The sequence below is a fragment of the Gorilla gorilla genome, chromosome 7, assembly GCF_029281585.2.
Source record: "Gorilla gorilla gorilla isolate KB3781 chromosome 7, NHGRI_mGorGor1-v2.1_pri, whole genome shotgun sequence".
Taxonomy (NCBI): domain Eukaryota; kingdom Metazoa; phylum Chordata; class Mammalia; order Primates; family Hominidae; genus Gorilla; species Gorilla gorilla.
The window spans coordinates 105,324,307-105,346,405 of NC_073231.2; the positions used below are offsets into that span (position 1 = coordinate 105,324,307).

A 22,099-nucleotide genomic window follows, 5' to 3' on the forward strand; every position below is an offset into this window, starting at 1 on the left:
AACAAACAAGACTTTGACAGCAAGTTCGTTAGCATTGAATTTAGGACCTTATACATATTCAGAGTTCAGTATGTATTTGTTGAATCGGATAAGCTTATGCTCTATTCCACTAAGAAACCTTTAACCATATAAAACATTTAAAAAAATATATTGTCAAATCTACTAATTTTTAATGTCTCCTTAATTAACATGCAAGGCATGATTAATATTTTGCTGTTTCTTAAACTGATAATCACTTTGCTATAGTTATTCTAGATTCCATTATAAATACTCTATAGAAGGGGTAGACAAATATTTTTCTGTAAAGGGCTAGTTAGTAAATACCTTTAGACTTTGTGGATTGTAGCTTCTCTGTAGCAACTACTCAACTCTGCTGAAAAGAAGTCATATGCAGTCAGTACATGAACGGATTTGGCTGTGATCTAGTAAACATTTATTCCGCAATACAGACAGATTAGCCCCTTCACTGTAGCTTGCAGACTCTATAGGAACATACTCATTGGTTTAATCTTAACCTTTTCTAGATCTTAACTACTTTTAGAGGAAGCTGAAAACATGCATGTGCTTTCTAACAATAAAAATCATTTGAGAAGTGTATGTTTATATATTAGCATTATGTATTGGTATTAACATTTATATGATTATCATTTGCATATAAGATGTGAAAAAGTTACAAATAATAATTTCTGATTTTAATTTATAATTTGTATTTTCTGTTATTTTTGTTTATGTTACAAAGTAAGATTTTTTTTTCTCCTCATCCCAGGGAGATTCTATACAAGCAGGTGAGGAATCACCATTCTCAGATTCTGTGACCTTGGAACAAACTACAAGTAATATTGGCGGAACCAGTGGACGTGTTAGTTTATGGATGCAGTGGGTGCTTCCCAAAATTACTATAAAGCTCTTTGCTCCAGATCCTGAAAATAAAGGCACAGGTACAGGATTCCTTTTCTTTCTTCCCTCCCTCCCTCCGTCCCTCCCTCCCTCCTTCCTTCCTTTCTTTCTTCCTTCCTTCCTTCCTTTCTTTCTTTCCTTTCTGTCTGTCTGTCTGTCTGTCTGTCTGTCTGTCTGTCTGTCTGTCTGTCTTTCCTTTCTGACAGAGTTTTGCTCTTGTTGCCCAGGCTGAAGTGCACTGGCGTGACCTTGCCTCACTGCAACCTCTGCCTTCTGGGTTCAAGTGATTCTCCTGCCTCAGCCTCCCGAATAGCTGAGATTACAGGCGTGCACCACCACACCCAGCTAATTTTGTATTTTTAGTAGAGACAGGGTTTCTCCATGTTGGTGAGGCTGGTCTTGAACTCCTGACCTCAGGTGGTCCGCCCACGTTGGCCACCCAAAGTGCTGGGATTACAGGCATGAGCCACCATGCCCGGCCGGGATTGCTTTTCTTCTTTACTGAAAAGTGCAAATATTAAACGCTATTTTGGAAGAAATATTAAATGTAATTTATTATTGTCATTTGTAATTAAATAAGTATTATTAGCTCTAATTCAAGTAATTTCTAGTTGCAGTGCTAAAATGTTGAATCTTATTAACATTAAAGGTTTACATGTACATATTTTCCTTGACTTTGTAATACATAAATTTTGTCCTGTTTGTATTAAAATTCATCTAAAAGACCATGAGGAATTTTCCTCAATGGTCATATTGATACATTATAGTATTGTCACTAAAAGTATTGGGAAAATCCTTGACTGATATCAAATATAACACTCCAGACATTAACTGGGCTTTCCCCTTTCTTGAAATAAATGTCTTATCTTAATAAACAGGTCTATGCTGATTTGCTTATTATTCTAGAAGCTTTTGTGATCTCAGCGCCTCTGTACATATCCAGCATGCATTTGTCAATGTGAAATGTAAAATAGAAAGTTTTAATATTAATTGTGAAGACTGTGTTGATATTACTGCTTGTTTCTTATTGCAGAGGTTTGTATGGTCAGTGAACTAGAAGATCTCAGTGCTTCCATAGATGTCCAGGATGTATATACCAAAGTGAAATGTAAAATAGAGAGTTTCAATATTGATCACTATAGAAGCAGGTAAATAATGAATAATGAATATAAGAAAATCTGTATTTTTCTTTGAACAAAGTTACCATAAGACTTTTTCTATTTTAATTTGGCTGGTTATTAAAATGAATACTATACAGGCATACCTCGGACATATTGAGAGTTTGGTTCCAGACTACTCCAATAAAGTGAATATTTCAATAAAGGAAGTGACAGAAATTGTTTGGTTTCTCAGTGTATATAAAGTTGTGTTTACACTATACTGCAGTCTGTGAAGTGTACAATAGCATTATGTATTTTAAAATGTACATACCTTAATTTAAAAATACTTTTTTGCTAAAATGTGCTAATGATCATCTGAGCATTCAATGAGTCATAATCTTGTTGCTGATGGAAGGTCTTGTCTTGATGTTGATGGCTGCTGACTGATCGGGGTGGTGGTTGCCGAAGGTTAGGGTAGCTGTGGCAATTTTTAAAAATAAGTCAATGATGTCATTTGCCACATGGATTGAATCTTTCTTTATGAAAGATTTCTCTGTAGCATGTGATGCTGTTTAGTGGCATTTTACCCACAACAGAACTTCTTTCAAAATTAGAGTCAGTCCTCTCAAACTTTGCTGCTGCTGTAAAAAATGAGATTATGGAATATTCTGAATCCTTTGTTGTCATTTCAACAATGTTCCCAGCAACTTCCCCAGGAATAGTTTGCATCTCCAGAAACCACTTTCTTTGCTCATTCATAAGAAGCAACTCCTCATCCATTCAAGTTTCATCATGAGATTATAGCAATTCAGCCCCATCTTTAGGCTCCACTCCTAATTCTTGGTCTCACATTGTTTTCACCACATCTACCATTACTTCCTCCAGTGAGGTCTTGAAACCCTGAAAGTCACCCATCGGGGCTGGAATCAACTTCTTACAAACATCTGTTAATGTTGGTATTTTTACCTCCTCCCATGAATCATGAATGTTCTTAATGGTGTCTACAGTGGTGAATCTTTTACAGAAGGTGTTTCCATTTACTTTGCCTAGAACCTTCGGAAGAATCACTATCTGATACAGTTTGGATATATGTCCCTTCCAAATCTCATGTGGAAATGTGATCCCCAGTGTTGGAGGCTGGGCCTAGTGGGAGATATTTGGGTCATAGGGGAGGATCTCTCATGAATGGCTTGGTGCCTCCCCACAGTAACAAGTGAAGCTCTTGATTTCTTAGTTCATGCAAGAGCTGGTTATTTAAAAAGGGCATAGCATCTCCCTGCTCTCTCTTGCTTACTCTCTTACCATGTGACACACCTGTTCTGCTTTGCCTTCTTCCATGAGTAAAAGCTTCCCAAGGCCTCACCAGAAGCCAAGTAGATGATAGTGCCATGCTTGTACAGCCTTGCAGAACCATGAGCCAAATAAACCTCTTTCCTTTATAAATTACCCAGTCTCAGGTATTCCTTTATAGCAATGCAAAATGGACTAACACACTGTAGCCTTACAGAATGTATTTCTTAAGTAATAAGTCTTGAAAGACAGAATTACTGCTTGATCCAGGAGCTGAAGAATGGATGTTAGCAGACGTGAAGACAACATTCATCTCCTTGTATATCTCCGTTGGAACTCTTCGGTGACCAGGTGCATTGTCAATGAGCAGTAATATTTTCAAAGGATTTTTTTTTTCTACACAAGCAGTCGTTCTCAACAAAGAGCTTAAAATATTCAGGAGACCATGCTGTAAACAGATGTGCTATCGTCCAAGCTTAGTTGTTCCCATGTATAGAGCACAGGAGAAGAGTAGATTTAACAAAATTCTTAAGGGCCCTAGGATTTTCAGAATGGTAAATGAGTATTATCTTCAACTTCACCAGCTGCCTTCACCTCTTAACAAGAGAGTCAGCCTGTCCTTTGAAGCTTTAAACCCAGGCATTGACTTCTCCTCTCTAGCTGTCAGTCTGAGATGGCATCTTCTTCCAAGAGAAGGCTGTTTTGTCTACACTGAAAATCTATTAGTGTAGCTACCTTCATCAGTGAACTGAGCTACATCTTTTGCATAACTTGCTGCCACTTATCCTTCAGCACTTGTTGCTTCATTTTGCACATTAATGTTATAGAGATGGCTTCTTTCCTTAAGCCTCCTGAACTAACTTCTGCTAGCTTCAAACTTAACTTCTGCAGCTTTCTTACTTCTCTCAATTTATAGAATTGAAGAGAGTCAGGGTCTTGCTCTGGATTTAACAGAATGGTGTGTCTGGTTTGATCCTCTACCCAGACCACTCAGACTTTCTGCCTATCAGCAATAAGGCTGTTTCACTTTCTTATCATTTGCAAGTTCTCTGGAGTAGCACTTTTAATTTTCTTCAAGAACCTTCCTTTTCATTCACAACTTGGCACAAGAAGCTTTGTTTTCTGCCTATCTCAGCTTTTGACATGCCTTCCTCACTAAGCTTAATCATTTTTAGATTTTTATTTAAAGTGAGAGATTTGCAACTCTTCTTTCACTGGAACACTTAGGGGCCATTGTAGGGTTATTAATTGGCTTCATTTCAATATTGTTATGTTTCAGGGAATAGGAAGACCTGAGGTGGGGAGAAAGATGGGAAATAGTGGGGTCAGTGGAGCAATCAGAAAACACACAGCATTGATCAATTAAGTTTGTGTCTTATTTGGGCACTGTTCATGATGTCCTGAAATAATTATGATAATGTCAAAAATCACTGATCACAGATCACCATAACAGATATAATAATAATGACAAAGTTTGAAATATTATAAGAATTACCAATATGTGACACAGAGACTGGAAGTCAGCATATATTGTTGGAAAAAATGGTGCTGATGGATTTACTCAATGTAAGGCTGCCACAGACCTTCAATTTGGGTAAAACATAATATCTGCACTATGCAATAAAGCAAAGCCCATAAAACCGAGGTATGCCTGTACTTATTCTCAAAGAGGGTTCTTAACAGATACATTGATTAATTTTACTTAGTATTTGTTCATGTATGGAGTATAATAAAATTTTGTTTTATAAGATGACAAATCTGTTCATAAATATATACATTGCCATATTAAATGAAATAAGCTACTTTTACTAATAATCTTACATAATTTATTTTCTATATTTTATATTTGCTAAGATGCCTGCAACCTAGTTGATAGCTCTGATTTTTGCTGTATACTTCCCATCCATTCTCTATACCAGTATAATCATTGGTATAGAGATATACAATACAATCATTGGTATAGAGATATAATCATTGAGATGGAGCAATAGCTCATTTCCTAAGCACTTTGATGACTCTCATCTCACAGATGATTATTATGTATATGGATATGATAATTATTTTTGTCATATTAAACAGTGACTTATTAATTGGCTTTTGATAATAGAATGTTCAACTCTTTAGTTCCTTTGAAGTGGTATGTGTCTGTATCAAAATGATCTTTGCAAGTGATAATACAATATTTTGGCTGAAGTAATTTTTAATGTCATGAATATTACGTATTATGTTGTACTTTATCCCTGACTGTACCGCTAAATTTATATAAATTATAGATATTCAGATAATTTATTAATTTATTAAAAACATACGTTTCTTGTGTATGTGGTATGCACCAAGTGCTATGCTAAATGAGTACTGGGGATGTAGTGTTTAAGAAAAATAGCCTGGCATGGTGGCTTACACCTGTGATCCCAGCACTTTGGGAGGCCAAGGCAGGGGTATTACTTGAGCCCAGGAGTTTGAGACCAGCTGGGACAAGATGGCAAGACCCCATCACCACATACACACAAAAAGTAGCTGGGCATGGTGGTGTATGCCTGTAGTTCCAGCTGCTGGGGAGGCTGAGGTGGGTGGATTGCTTGAGCCCAGGAGTTCAAGGTTACAGTGAGCTATGATTGTGCCATTGCACTCCAGCCTGGGCGACAGAGCAAGGATCTATCTTTAAAAAAGAAAAATAGACATAGATGTTACTCTTATCGAGGAGATGGAAGTAAATAATCAGCCAAATAAATATATAATTTACCATGAAGACAAATGTTCTTATGCAGAACTGTCAGAGTGAGGTGCTAATGTAAATTGTTCTATTGATTACATTGTCAGATTTATGTTTTAGTTCAGTGCAGTGTTGTGAACTTTAGACTTATTTGAAATAGTTATGTATGTTCAATTTCTTAACTCAGAAAAATTGAAGAGAACAGATAAGGTGAACTTATGTTTTCCAGGCCAGGGGAAGGTTGGCAGTCAGGACATTTTGAAGGAGTATTTCTACAATGCAAAGAAAAATCTGTGGTGAGACCCATTTAGTTACTATGATTTTTGAAAATGTACTTTAAACTGTTTATCTTGTTATTTCATAAAATAGGACTAATGGTTACAAGAATTTGAGTTCAGAATAAATTCTTGTTAGCCTGTTTCTTCAAAATTACATATAAATTTAAAGCTATTTATTCTTTGAAACTGCTCTTGTTTTGTAACCATCTTCCTGTTATAACAATTAAGTAAATTTATCAAAGAGGCAAAGGTAGGCTTGCTTTTGTTAATATACTTTATCTTTAATGTACTATTGTGTTGACTTTTTGGAATTGTTTCCCAATTCTTATGTGAGTTCATGCTGGATTGTTCTTTACCATAAACTAGAAGTAGTAATTTTATACTAAAAGCAATTATTTTTTGTTTACTTTCATTAACATTGCTTTTGCAGAAGATGGTCCAGGCAGAGGCCATACCTAGCGGTTGCTCAAACCTAAATTTATGCAAACTTGAGGAGAATTTAAAACTATCCAGATATTTTTTTGCTTATGGCTTTTATTGCTTTTTGTCTTTTCACCTTCTTTGCTCCTGTCCATCACCTCAAGCCTTGGGGAAGAGTGTTGGTCTTTGGGGCAATGTGGAGGTGTCTTCCTTTCCTGTACTGACAAGCTGAACAGACGCACCTTGTTGGTTCGACCCATCAGCAAGCAGGACCCTTTCAGTAATTGCTCTGGCTTCTTTCCTTCTGTAAGAAATTACTTTAAATTATGCTACACAACTCCCATTAACAGGAACCCAGAGAAGGAATTGAATGATTCATAGAGTCAACTCTTGATTTGTGTTTTCCTCCATATCATAAACTTTATAAATGAAGTATAATGTAATTTAAAATCATAAAACTGCTTTTCCACTAAAACCTGTTTCTGGGTCACTTGCATGAGTACAGACTAATTTTACCTCAATATAAGGAAATCAAAGTAGGACATTCATTATATTTTTTTAAATTGTGCATGTATTGAATGATCAAGAGTTGACCAATACTGCTTTTGTCATTCCTCTTATGATTCTTAATAAGATTGCCTTTAAAAATTTTTTTTCTATTATTATGCCATTGTTTTCTTACAACTAATTCAAAGTAACTTGTGTGGTACCTTCTTGAATCTGAACAAGATTGCATTTCTGTCATTGATTAGGTAGATGAACACAAGGCTGTATCAGTGACTTTAGACGTTTAGAACCTTGCCTTTTTTAATGGTACAACATCTGGATATGTTCTTAAGCTAATTCTTTTAACTGATATTCTTAAAGTTAACTTTGTTCTTAAATTTAATTTTTAATAGTGTATTTGCATAGCAAGTGTTATGTTCTGATTTTATTTTGAGCTTTTACTAGCAATAGTCTCTAATATTTAGTGCAGGAAAAAAATGTGACTTTTGTGTTGGAGGAAGTGTTTAGATTTATTTTCCTCTCTTTGAATGTTCATTAGTGTCTGTGAAAAACATTCTTAATAATTTTAACAAATATTCATAAAGAAACCGTAAATTTATCATTAATGTTCTTCAGAAATTTTTTCTAAATTTATAAATTAAATGCCATTTAAAAAGTTTCTTTACTTAGTGTTTTTTAACATTTTATTTTAAATAGTATAAAGTATTATTACTGTATGAAAAGTGATATTTATATTACCTCAACTAGTATTCACTTTTTGCCTTATGTTAAGGGAGTTAGGGATGCAGCAATTTAAAAAAAAACACCCTTTCTTCATGTGGCTTACCTTTCAAGTATGCTTACATTCCACGTTTAAAATATTTTTCCAAATTAAAACATTTATACATTGAAATACCTTTTATACTCTTTACAGGATTCAAATGTTTCTATTAATAAAGATTTATTATGAGTTAGATTTTTTTAGATTAGTGGTCAGTAGTAACCCTCTCCCCAGTTTAGACACTTAGAACAGACAACATCACTGTGATCACTGTGGCCTCTTCCACTGGGGGTATACCTTAACAATCCTTCTCCATCTGTTATTGCTCATTGTCCAGCAACATGCTAATAAAACTGGTAGCACTTTTCTTGCTTTACTATACATCTTTTTGTTTTTGAGTGCAGAAATAAAAAAGAAGGGGAATCAAAAGAGAAGCAGTGAAAATGTTGGGAACAGTGAAAAATGCTTTGAGAGTAGGCTATTATGGGGAAAGATGATTATATTGCACAACCATTTAATGCTTACTTTCCAGGGCTTTTTAATGGTCAATTAAAAAATACAGAAATAATTTATTTTCTTATCTTCCTTCATTATAAAGCCTAAATTAAAAGCAAAATTAGCAGTGATAACTGAATTGCATATTTTTTCCTCTCACCATGTCAGTGGGTGATAGGCAACAAAATGAGAGGAAGAAAATGGAAGCAATTGAAATGTAGGAGTGATGGGATAATATAGCTCAGACTCATTACTGCTTTCCTATTTCTCTTTTTTTTTCTGTTTATGTGAATATATTTTCTTCTTTTTGCTTTGTTCCAGTTCACTTCTCCTCTTAAAAATCTCCTCTTTGGACCCTACTAACTTTTTCAGGTGTTGGAAAGAGGGGCAGGGAATGTGGAATATAACAGTTCTCCTCTAATTCTATGCTGAGCAATTTCCAAAACAATATTTTATGTCTATTAATTGGTTGAGGAAGATTTTTTCCAAGTGATATTCTTTTTGTATGTTGAGGAATACAAAAGTATATGTTTTACTTTACTCTTTTAAAAGCATGCTGTTTTACTCTAACTTGTTTATAGTGTGCAATTTGAATAGGAGAGCTAATTGAGATAGTTTTAACAAAAATATTGAAGTTATGATAATTTTTTTACTCTGTTAAATGTTATATGTGTACTAATATAGTAGTATACCCAAAGATTATGATTTATAGGATAGTGATAATTAGATTTTATAAAAAATGTGTTAGCTATTGATAATAGGCAAGTTCTGAAAGACAAATGTTATATTGTTACATCACATTACTGTTTAAATATGCAGTAACTGTTTATTTAGTTCAGTTATCAAAGCATGGTATCGATGAGGCTTCTTTTGTAGGCTCTGTCTTTGTATAAATTAGCCAAATTATTGAAGGAAAAACTCCATTTTCACAAATGTTATATCCTGTCTAGTGAAGGTAATCATCTGGCCTATTCAGATTTGGTCTCAAATAAAAATATATAATGTGGTTATTTCAATTTCACCTGAGTAAATAACCCTTCTGTGACCTGTGATACTTTTTATGACAGCCTCTTAGTACTCACAATGAAAAATTATCACGAAATGAAAAGATAAAATCAAGATAGTCTTTTCCAACCTATGTTTTTTTGTTTGAGACAGAGCCTCACTTTGTTGCCCAGGCTGGAAAGCAGTGGCTCAATCTCGGCTCACTGCAGCCTCTGCCTCCCGGGTTGAAGCGATTCTTGTGCCTCAGCCTCCCAAGCAACTGGGATTATAGGCATATACTACCATGCCACCACATCTGGCTAATTTTTTGTATTTTGAGTAGAGACGGGATTTCACCATGTTGGCCAAGCTGGTCTCAAACTCCCGGCCTCAAGTTATCTGCCCACCTTAGCCTCCCAAAGTGTTGGGATTATAGGCATGAGCTACCCCAGCCTCAAATTCTTAATGTTACAGAAGATACAGAAGTCACAGAAATAGCCACAAAAAGATTAATAACGTCCCTCAAGATCTAGAACTGGAACTCAGGATTCCCATCTTTAGTTCAGTCATTCTAACCATCTGAGAAGCTTTTTGCCCACATCAGTGATGTGTTTATTAAGAAGTGTAGGGTAAGACCAAGAGGTAAAAATACTCACTGAGGTCATTTTCTTCTTTCCAATTTTTTAAAAATTCTTTTTAATGAACTGTGTATTGTGATTTCCTTTTTTTGGAACAGACAACTACAAAACTTCTAGATGGCACTCATCAGCAGCATGGATTCCTCTCTCTGACATACACAAAAGCTGTAACAAAAAATGTCCGCCACAAGTTAACATCAAGAAATGAGCGAAGAAGTTTTCATAAGTTATCTGAAGGCCTAATGGATGGTTCTCCTCATTTTCTTCATGAAATTCTTCTTTCAGCACAAGCTTTTGATATTGTTCTTTATTTTCCTTTACTTAATGCCATTGCAAGTATATTTCAAGCAAAACTACCAAAGACCCAAAAAGAGAAAAGAAAATCTCCTGGTCAGCCCATGAGGACCCATACACTGACATCCCGCAATTTACCTTTGATTTATGTCAACACAAGTGTAATCAGAATTTTTATTCCAAAAACAGAAGAAATGCAGCCAACTGTTGAAGGTATTGTCTTCTGATTTTTTTTTGTCTGATTTTAAATAATTTTCTTCTAGAGACCTTAGTTTTCTGGGTTTTTTTGTTTCTTTTAAAATATATGAGCAGTTTGTGCTTTGTGGTTTGGTATATTTTATAGAGAGGAAATATAGATATTCTACAAATCATTAGGAAATACATCAGAATACTATGTAACTATCTGACTTCATTAGTAGGATAAGAAATTGAGGAATTTTTTCTTCAGGGCTTTTGCCAGTAAAGCATATATATACTTTGTGTCAATTGTTTTACTAAACTCAAATGTTGTGTTCCGTATATCTAAGAGAACTAAAATTTTGTTTAAAAACAAGGTCAAGCACAGTGGCTCACATCTGTAATCCTAACACTTTGGGAAGCCAAGATAGGAGGACCACTGGAGCCCAGGAGTTTCAGACCAGCCTGGGCAACATAGTGAGACCCCATCTGTACAGAAATAAGATATTAGCCCAACATGGTGGTGCACACCTGTAGCCCCAGCTTCTTGGCATATCATTTTTGCAATAAAATATTTGTATACGAACCTTATAGTGCTTAATTACCAAGCTAGAACTAAATTCAATGTATTATACTTAACAGATTCTTAATACAAGCCAGTTTCTTCTTTTTATGTCTAACTTTTCTTAGAAGCTATCTTAAAATTAATTACTTTGAGATGTGAAATTACTATTCTCTGAATATCCTATATTCTGACAGTGGTATACAGTTGCTTTCATCTGTTCAGATAGTTTGTAGAAACACATGAATGGTTAAGAATAAAGAGTTGGTCTTTATTTACCAATTACAAGTGATAAACAACTCGCTAACCAGAGAAGTAAGAAGCAGTATATTCATCGCAAAGGTAATGACCTTTATGCTTTTTCCTTATTATATAGGAGCACCTAATGAAATTTTAGAGAATGTAATTTACATTAAGGTTACATAGGTTAGAAAACAGAAATCTACATTTTTATACAGATAATTCCCTGAGGACTGTAGTTTCAGTTATAATAACATTTTTCCACAACCTTGGAAGAGACACAGACATAAAAGATTGGGGAGATTGTCAAACTGTTTTTGGCATTACAACTGAGAATGGGAGGAAAACACCAGGGAAACAAAAGTAGATTGTCTTTATTACACAAAATTTATCAGTGTTTTGGGAGAAGAATTTGGGGTAGGTCATTACATTTAATAAAGACCATGGGCTGGGCACAGTGGCTCACGCCTGTAATCCCAACACTTTGGGAGGCCGAGGCAGGCAGATCATGAGGTCAGGAGTTCGAGACCACCCTGGCCAACATGGTGAAACCCTGTCTCTACTAAAAATACAAAAAATTAGCCAGGCGTGGTGGCACGTGCCTGTAATCCCAGCTACTTGGGAGGCTGAGGTGGGATAATTGCTTGAACCCAGGAGGTGTAGGTTGCAGTGAGCCAAGATAGTGCCATTACACTCCAGCCTGGGTGACAGAGCAAGACGCCATCCCGAGTGGAAAAAAAAAAAAAAAACCATAATGTTGCAGTATCTGTAACTATTTTATTAAAATAAAATTACAGAAGTTTTATATCTAGACAAAAATAAGAATAAAGTTTTATACTATATAATATAAAAAATTCTAGGTATAGTTTTTATACAAGGATATTGTTTTCCACAAATACCTCTCTGATTGTTATAAAACATTCATTTTTCTAACTTAAGTGAGTTCCTGTATTTCATTTAAAATATGTTAGTAGAATTTTATGATTTCCTGAATATTTCTTGAAGTGTTTGTTTTATGTTCCCCATTCCTTAATTGTAAAATTATTTTCAGTTTAATGCAAACAATTGGGAAGGCCAAAATTTCATTGAAACATAAGAAAAAATGTGATATTAGAGGTGAGAGGGTGGGATGAGATATACAAGGAGAATCTCTATGAAAAAAGCTGAGGAAATAGTGAGAGGCTATAGAGACAGAAAAGGAAGTAAAGCAACTTTTCTAATTGGTAGACTTTTTTACTAATAAAGAAATGTTGACGATTTATAAATGATTCTCAAATTTTATGATGTAATTGTGTCTGAATAATAATTGTATAATGGACACTAAATTTAGTCATTTATCACATATTATTCCCTACATTGTTTTAATTTAGGGTTTCCTTCTTGAAAACCCATTTCACACCACAAAATATCAATTTCAGTAACAAATTTAAATTTTAGAAGACGAACCAAATGTGTATGATTCATTGCCTATTTATTAAGTTTTAAAACTTGACCAAGAATATGATACAATATCAGTGTGTTGTTTTTTTCTGCATCTTTGGCAGCCAGGCTGAGACTTTTAAAATGGGTATCTAATAATGTATACACTGGTAAATCTTTCTGAGTCAGACATAGCGGCTCCTCAATGTGGGCATTTGATCTGTATTCAAAATTTGCTCATTTGTCTTAAAATATCTTCTCTATCTGATGTCCTGAAAGCTTCTGAAAGTCTTTGGTATTTGTTAGTGAGGAATATTTTCACAATAAATTGCTTTTTCATTGCAATTAGATCTTCATTGCAGAGCTTCTTTGACTCAAATTTTTGTGGCAATACCTGTGAGAGAAACCTACATGACTGACTTGTTTTCACCATCCATGTCAGTGTTCGTCATAGCCCTTAGGTGTTCTTCACTGGATGGGTCTTATTTACAGTGATAAATGTTTCCTTCTAAGGCAAAATTTGCCTATAAATGTAAATAGTTTTCATTGTTAATTTGGAAACCTTGTTTTTTCTCTTTTTTATTGTGGTAAAATATATATAACAAATTTTCTACTTTAATCATTTTAAGTATATAATTCAGTGGCAATAATTACATTCATAATGTTGTGCAACCATCACCACTATTTCCAAATGTATTTGTCACCCCAAACAAAAGCTCTGTAGCCGTTAAGTAATAGCTACCTTCATCTTCTGGTAACCTCTAATGTATTTTCTGTCTGTATGAATTTTACTACTCTAGAAATTTCATGTAAGTGGAATCATACAATGTTTATCCTTTTGTGTCTGGCTTACTTTACTTAACATAATGTTTTCAAGGCTCATCCAAGTTGCTGCATGTATCAGAACTTCATTCCTTGCTATAGCTGAATAATATTGTTTTGTATGGATATACCACATTTTGTTTATTAATTAATCTGTTGGGCAGTTGGGTCATTTCCACCCTTTTTTGGTTTAATGTGAGTAATGCTGCTATGAACACTGGCATGGAAGTTTCTGTTAGAGGCCCTGTTTTCAGTTTTTTTGGGGTGTACACCTAAGAGTGGAATTTTTAGGTCCCATGGTAATTCTGTTTGGAATTCTGTTTTTGAGGAACCACCAAACTTCTTGGAAGCCCTTGTGGATTAGAGCACTATTTGTGGTATTTTCTGAACAATGCCAATGTGCAGGCATAGTTCAGTCAACAAGAAGAGCAAAGGGAGCTCACGCTTAGCATAGCAGCACCTGTGTGCCGAGCACCTGAGCAGCTCTGTGGTGAGGCAGAGGTCTGAAGTTCATTGTTTAACTCTAGCTTTATTTTCTGTGATACTTACCAAAGGTTTATTGAAACAAGTTATGTTTCACTGGTATGTTTGTGACAAAAAGATTACAAATCAGGCTATTTAAGAAAGAAGAGGAAAAAAAAGAACAACTTTATTTTCTGTGGGGCTTTTTTAGTTTGTTTATATGTTTTTGTTTTGGGCTTATTGTGTTATAAACATTAATACTACATATCACACAGTTTTATTGTTTCCCATTGAGTTGCTTCAACTAGGAAAATCCCTCAACTAATTGTAATTGCAGAAATATTTCCAGACTTCTGCCATCTTATTTTTAAAGCTGCTGCTGCTGCTGCTGCTGCTGCTGCTGCTGCTGCTGCTGCTGCTGCTGCTGCTGCTGCTGCTGCTGCTGCTGCTGCTTCCTCCTCCTCCTCCTGCTGCTGCTGCTGCTGCTGCTTTTTCTTCTTTTTTTGGTGGTGGCTGTGGTGGGTTTTTAACATATAATTTCAGAATTCAGGTGCCTAGGTACTTCCTAAGGTCACCTTGAATAAGAGTATGTGAGATTGGGGAAGGTTTTTATAGTTGTCTTTGGAAAACATAATTTCTTTTGTTTTTCTGTGGACTTTAAGTGGACTCCTTTGCAAATATGCATATTTTTAGCAACAAACAACTTTTTAGTGGTTTTTTTTTTTTTGTGGCTTGGAGGTATGTATCTGTGGAATAAATTACCAGCAAAAGGATTGCTAGGTCAAAGGATTCCATACCTTTAAAAAAGTAAGCGATATCTAATTGCCTTCCTAAATGGCTGCTATTTCTTACTCTTACCCTAACAGAAGTTTATTTTTAGCCTTTTGTAGGTCTCATTAGTGAAAAGTACGCTACTTTTTAAGGAGTTGCTTATCTTTTCCTTATTAATTAATACATTTTTGTGTATTAATCCTTTTGTCTGGCATATGTATTGCTCATATCTTTACTTTTTTGTGTTCAGCCTTTGCATCTCTGTATCTGTGCATGTATCTGTATCTTTACTTATAATTGTACTTGCATCTCTATCTGAGGTGTTATAAATAGCCAGACTGTGTGCCTAAGCTAAGAATACAAATGCAGAAATGCATGCCAAAGTTTCAGATTTTGACACATTATGTTAGTATTTTTTATACTTTATCTTTCTTCTTTGCTACTCTTAATTTAAATAATCATAATTCACCCATGAAAAGGTCAGGAAAAAAATTTTTATTGAGGTAAAATTCATATAACAAATTCACCATTTTAAAGTGTAGATAATTCTTACATTATATTTTATATGGGAGATTGGATGTGTCCATTTAATACATGTTAAAAGCTATAATGTGGACTGTGGAAATCATGATTGAAGGAGCAATTTCATTAGAAATAAATGTCATTAATGACTCCAGTAAGTTGGAGTCAAGAGTATACTATTCATTTTATTTTAGAAAGCCTTTACAAGAAAGTTTGAATAAGATGATTATCAGATTAATTAAATTAAAAATGTAGGCCAGGCATGGTGGCTCATGCCTGTAATACCAGCACTTTGGGAGGCCAAAGCAGGCAGATAGCTTGAGCCTAGGAGTTTGAGACTAGCCTGGGCTACATGGCGAAACCCCATCCTACAAAAAATACACAAATTTTCTGGGCATGGTGGCCCGGGCTTGTAGTCCCAGCTGCTCAGGAGGCTGAGGTGGGAGAATTAATTGAGTCCAGGAGGTCAGGGCTTCAGTGAGTTGTGATCACACCACCAAACTCCAGCCTGGGTGACAGGAGGAGACCATGTCTCAAAAAAAAAAAAGTATATGTAAGTTATTTTAATGAGTGTGAAAGAATAAATCTTGCTACATCATACTTTTCAGCAGAAACTTTATTATAAAAATATCACAGAGCAATATGTGCTTGTCACAGAGTAAGTAATCTGTGTCAAAGATGAGTGGTAAACCAAATGCAACTAAACTTTCTATTAATATGCATAATGGTCATTGATTATATATTTATTGAAACTTTTGTCTTCAGCTGCCAGTATGGCAATAACTGATTAAAAACTTTTGTTAAAAGCTGTCACAACAGTTTTGGCTTTATAAAAGCATAACATTAAACAGTGGCAATTTCAAATACTCTTGAGACTTCAGATGTTTTACTAAATTGAGTTTATTTTGAGAATCTTAAAGGAAAGTTGAAGTCTCCAAAACACTTTTATTCAGGTTGGAATTAAGAAAAGTTTGTTGTAAGCAACATTCTTATATTATCTGACAGTTGCATGAAAATTCTGGTCTTTATTCAAGCTATTGGTTACTGATACAAACTCCTGATTTCAGAGTTGTTTATAGCCTTTTCATATGCCATACACAAATGTACATTCATGCATCTGTACACAGACGTATACACACTCTCTTGCCCCAAGAAAAGATGAAATCTTTCAGGCTTATAATATATGCTACATTAATGTAAGACTCTTTAATCATATCTAAATTTCAGTTAATGATAAAAAAAATTGAACATTCTACTATTTTATTTAGAAAAATGATATTGAAAGTCTGCTTTTCAACCTGGATATTGTTTACGTTATGTGCAGTTACTATCAGGATTCTAAATCTACAGGTGTTTGACTTCCAGCTTAATCTTTTTATTTCACAATAGACGACTTTTAAAAATCTAGCATGTCTAGAATGGGTAGTTCCTCATGAGGCCCAATTTTAAAAAATAGAGTTAAAGCAAAGAAGGAAGGCATTCATTTTCGTGTTGAAAATATTTCTAGAAGGAACATTTCCTCATATGGTCCAACTATTAAATACAGGTGAAATAACCCAAAAAAGAGAAGCTGATTTTTTTTGTGGTGATAAAGTAACTGAAGAAATGACTCAAGGCACTTTCATGTATAAATACATATTTTTATTATTTTCTCTTACATCTCGGTGATATATTTTGATAAGTTGAATACTTCCTATAATAAATTAATTATTTTAATCTAGTTTATGAATTATCTGCATTAAGTGCTCTTTTTTTTAATTATAACTTCATAGTCAGTATAATCTACTGAGAACACTTTTGGCCCTAACAGAAACAGAATTCTGTTCTTGGATCTGGCTTTGTATGTAACACCAAGTACGTCATTTCTCCTCCATATGTACCTCATTTACTGCAATGTTTCTATTACATTTCAGACTTTCATATGGTGAGTAGTGTCTGTAGCCTGGAAGAACAGTTAGCAAATATACTAATTGCACCTTTGTGGTACAGTCTATTCTCCAGGCTTACTATTTAATTGAGGACTGCTGCTTAATCAGAGGTTTTACCCACATGGAACTATTTGATAAGGTTGGCATAAAATGCAAGACCTGTAAAATGTAAACAATGTTCATATTATAAGGACCTATAATCAAACCAAACCTCTAAGTCATTTGAAAATAGTGCAGCTGCATGAGAAGTAGTTTTCTGTTTGATCTTTTGCTATGGATGTAAAAATACTGTCTTTACTGTGACATCTGTATGCTAATATTTGTTATGATAGTTCATCTCTTTTTTTCTCCTTTTGCTGTCCCTTCTCCCACCTTCCTACTATTTTGCCTTTCCCTCCTCCCTTCATGTTATCTTATTCTGGTTCCTTATTTCTCTCGCTGAATATCTTATTCTTCTTACATTTTTCTGATTTTCTTAATTCTGACGTTCTTTCCTTGGACTAATCTGAATCAGACCATACCAAGTACGTGAAAATATACTGAAATATACTGAATATACTGAAAACAATACACTGAAATAATATACTGGAAATACAGCTGGAAATAATCTCGTAGCTTTTGCATTCTTTGGGCACCAGAGTTTGGGAAATATGGATTGTATGCCTTTGTAGGCAGGTTCTGTTCAGGATATTTCTTAGGTCTTGCAGCCAGTCATTTTCTGTTCTATTTTTGGCAGATGGTAGTTCCTTGAGAGAAATGGTAAGTTTTAATATACGTTTATTTTAAGACCTAGAAAGTTGTATATTGTTACCATTTTTTAAACAGGGTTTATACAGCTACTATAGTAGAATCATCTGTTGGAGAATAGAGAGTAAAATGTAAATGTATTTTTTTCATGTGTCTGTTGGCTGCATAAATGTCTTCTTTTGAGAAGTGTCTGTTCATATCCTTTGCCCACTTTTTGATGGGGTTGTTTTTTTCTTGTAAATTTGTTTGAGTTCTTCATCACTGGCCATCAGAGAAATGCAAATCAAAACCACAATGAGATACCATCTCACACCAGTTAGAATGGTGATCATTAAAAAGTCAGGAAACAACAGGTGCTGGAGAGGATGTGGAGAAATAGGAACACTTTTACACTGTTGTCGGGACTGTAAACTAGTTCTACCATTGTGGAAGTCAGTGTGGCGATTCTTCAGGGATCTAGAACTAGAAATACCATTTGACCCAGCCATCCCATTACTGGGGATGTACCCAAAGGATTATAAATTATGCTGCTATAAAGACACATGCACATGTATGTTTATTGCGGCACTATTCACAATAGCAAAGACTTGGAACCAACCCAAATGTCCAACAATGATAGACTGGATTAAGAAAATGTGGCACATATACACCATGGAATACTATGCAGCCATAAAAAATGACGAGTTCACGTCCTTTGTAGGGACATGGATGAAGCTGGAAACCATCATTCTCAGCAAACTATCGCAAGACAAAAAACCAAACACCGCATGTTCTCACTCATAGGTGGGAATTGAACAATGAGAACACATGGACACAGGAAGGGGGACATCATACACCGGGGCCTGTTGTGGGGTGGGGGGAGGGTGGACGGATAGCATTAGGAGATATACCTAATGTAAATGACAAGTTAATGGGTGCAGCACACCAACATGGCACATGTATACATATGTAACAAACCTGCATGTTGTGCACATGTACCCTAGAACTTAAAGTATAATTTAAAAAATGTAAATGTAATGAATGGGGCCATTAATTTCCCCTTTCATGCCAAATAGTCCTTAGAAAAGACATTGAATTCGCTGTTGAGTTGTGGAAAAAGTGCTGAACTTCAGCCCTAAATGAGAGCATACAGTCAAATATCATTTTATTTAGTACAAAAAAGAGAATTAGAACTGATACATCCTTTTACCTTTTTTTGTTTTCTGGGATTATTTATCATAGTTTTAGACGTCATTAGGAGGTAGAACTTTTAAAGGGGTCTGGGGTTCCAATTTCTAAAGCAATTTTACAGTAGAAGTTATTAAAATTAAAAAGTATCTAGAATAACAGGTTGATATGTTCTCCCATATTGAATAGTTGGTGTTTTCCATCTTCAACATTGCAGCCATCATATTTCTTTTGAATTTTCTGACATTTTGGAGCTTAAAGTGGTATACTTTGTGTGTGTGTGTGTGTGTGTGTATGTGTGTGTGTTGTATTTAATTATTATTTAGCATATAAATTTAAATTGCTTTGAGAATTTGTCACTGACTTTGTAATATCCTTCAATATATTTGTAGACAACAATGAAGTATTAAGAACCCAAAGCTGAAAATCATTTAGGAGAAATATGCAGATTGTGAAGTTAGATAAACATTTGGCTTCAATATTACTTATATATATTTAATATCATAATTTTTAATGTTGGGAGTGGAGTTGTTTTTCTTTTCTTTGCTATTTTAATTGTGTATTTTAACAGGAAACCACTTAATGAGTATTAACAGAGTTAAGAAAAGCATCAAAGATTTTTATTTTAAACATGATTTTTTTTCATTTTACTTTTTCTTATTTATTGGTATTATCTTAATGTGTCTCTATTCCATTCCCTCAAAGATTTCTCCTTATGCATAAAGTTATGTACAGATCCACAGTGTATTCATGAATCTCCTTCTTTTGTTACAGTTAATCAGGCAGCAAAAGAAGACACTGTGGTTTTGAAGATTGGCTCTGTTGCCATGGCTCCCCAGGCTGACAATCCCCTTGGCAGATCTGTCCTTAGGAAAGATATTTACCAGTAAGTTTATTTTCTTATGTCCAATCTTGCAACAATTTTCATCCTGCAAACACGTATAGTGATCAATAACTTAGTGTGGCCTGTAGAAATATTTCTCATTCAGGATCTTTTAATATTTAAAACCAGGTTTTTCTGATTTTCTTCAGTTGTGGGTTTTTTAATTCATTCAGACAAATCAAGTATTTCTGTGAAGTGTTGATGAATAACAGAATGTAAGTACTAAGTCACCATAAAACTGAAGAAGCATAGTTTGGAAAATTTTAGCAGATGTCAAATTTGACCAAATCTCTAATCACATAAGAAAACTAGGTCCTCTGTAGAACCACCACATCCTACTGTAGTCATGTTGTATCAAAGTGAAACATTTTATTAATTTAAGTGTAAGCTATTATTTGAAATGTAGGAATGTGGATGTCATATGGATCAAAGCTATAAAGAAAAGCAAACTTCTAAAGAGAAATTTCACAGTAAACACTTTCTGTGAAAATGCTATGCTCTGGATTTTGTCACTGAGTATTTGCAAACCACATCAAGCATATATGGACAACTAAACTGGTGAACATATGTAATCAACATGATAAAAATAATATATGATTCATACTGAAGTTGGCACTGCTGCCAGACAGAAAAGTACAGTTGCAAATAATACCAAGTGAGAAAAGTCACAGAAATACAGATGAACAAGTGTCTTATTCTTCTTGCTGGTCTGTTTTTCAGATGTTGTAGTCTCACTCTTCTAAAAAATAAATTCCTACTGTTCTCCAGTAAATGTTACTGCTAGGAAAAGATTGTAATTTTGGTGATTCATTTACCATCTAGAGGGTGATGGCTATTTTTACTTTAAATAGATCTAGGAACTTTATTTCTCAGATTTCTCTGATATTTGAGTTATAATTTCTTCCTTTGACTTATGTATATATGATCTCTTCCTTGTATTTTTTTTTAGGTATTTAATAGTATTCACCCCTTAAATAAGTTTTTATGTGGCTAGCTTATATATAATCTTAGGATTTCAGAGCTGAAAGGGTCTTTAGGAATTATCTAACTCAACTTCCCTGTTTTACAGATTAGGAAACTGAATAACCAAAAGAATACTGTAGTTGTCCCTGGTGAAAGATTAACAGAGCCAAGATTATAATTCATATCTTTTGACTCCCTTAGGATCTAGGGAAATGATTATAATAGAACATAAATTCTATATGAGAATACTTTAATTTTCTAACATTTGGAAATTCTTTCAGGTGTCTTTATCTTTTCTACTTCAGAAGTAAGTGGTCCTAAAGTAGAGACCTACTTTACTTTTGGTGAAAGAAATCTAGGTTATATTAAGAGATCCTATCACCATCAGTAAAGTGAACCACTGAGATAATTCCTTTCCTTCTGTACCCTTTCCACTTTCTGGCTTTTGCATGAGTTGTATTTTTACTTGCTGGGAACAACTGTGTGAAATTGTTTTTTTAAGGTTTCCTTCTGTCTGTCTTGCAACTTTTTTTCAGTCATCTTTACTGGTCTTCCTCTTAAACAATCTCTTTGCTATTAGTATTTCTTAGGGTCTTCCTTTTATTCTTTTTTTTGCCCAACTCTTCTTGGGTGAGGCTCTCTGCTCTTTTGGCTCAGGACAACTTGAATTCTAAGCATGTAGGGTAACTTGGGGTGACCCTGTAGACCAAGGTTAGCAATATGTGTTAGAATGTCAAATGTAAAATTCTAGATGCTGGATGGCAAACTCAACCTAATAATTTTTCTTTGAAAGCTCACATTCAAGTCATTTCTACATAAACAAACTAACAAAAGGTATTCATGTAAGAGTTTATCAAAAATGTATCAAGATCTCAGTGAAATGCTGTATCATCGATATCAAAGGAGTAACAGCAGAATTAAAAACCACTTTTGAGTGAATAATCAGAGTGGGGGTAGCTCAGTATAATAAATGTATACACAAAGCAAAAGACCCTGCATACTAGGGCTGATTTTATTATTCCTATGATTTTGTTAACCATAAAATCTCAGTGAACTAGAT

The 22,099-nt window shown here is 34.5% G+C and overlaps 1 protein-coding gene across 31 annotated transcripts in view; it reads left to right on the plus strand.

Annotated features, from left to right (window-relative positions):
* VPS13B (vacuolar protein sorting 13 homolog B) overlaps positions 1-22,099 on the plus strand; it is an 869,944-nt gene that overhangs the window by 488,372 nt on the left and 359,473 nt on the right. For 9 of the 31 annotated variants that reach the window (XM_031013638.3, XM_055348084.2, XM_055348082.2 and 6 more), the window contains exons 26-30: positions 767-938; positions 1,931-2,045; positions 6,863-7,004; positions 10,181-10,589; positions 19,968-20,079. In XM_031013638.3, the coding sequence (XP_030869498.3) occupies positions 767-938; positions 1,931-2,045; positions 6,863-7,004; positions 10,181-10,589; positions 19,968-20,079 (950 nt within the window). Of the gene's footprint in view, positions 1-766; positions 939-1,124; positions 2,235-6,229; positions 6,297-6,862; positions 7,005-10,180; positions 10,590-19,967; positions 20,080-22,099 lie in introns of those variants that run through there. The other 22 variants (XM_031013639.3, XM_055348087.2, XM_055348086.2 and 19 more) reach the window with 7 other exon arrangements.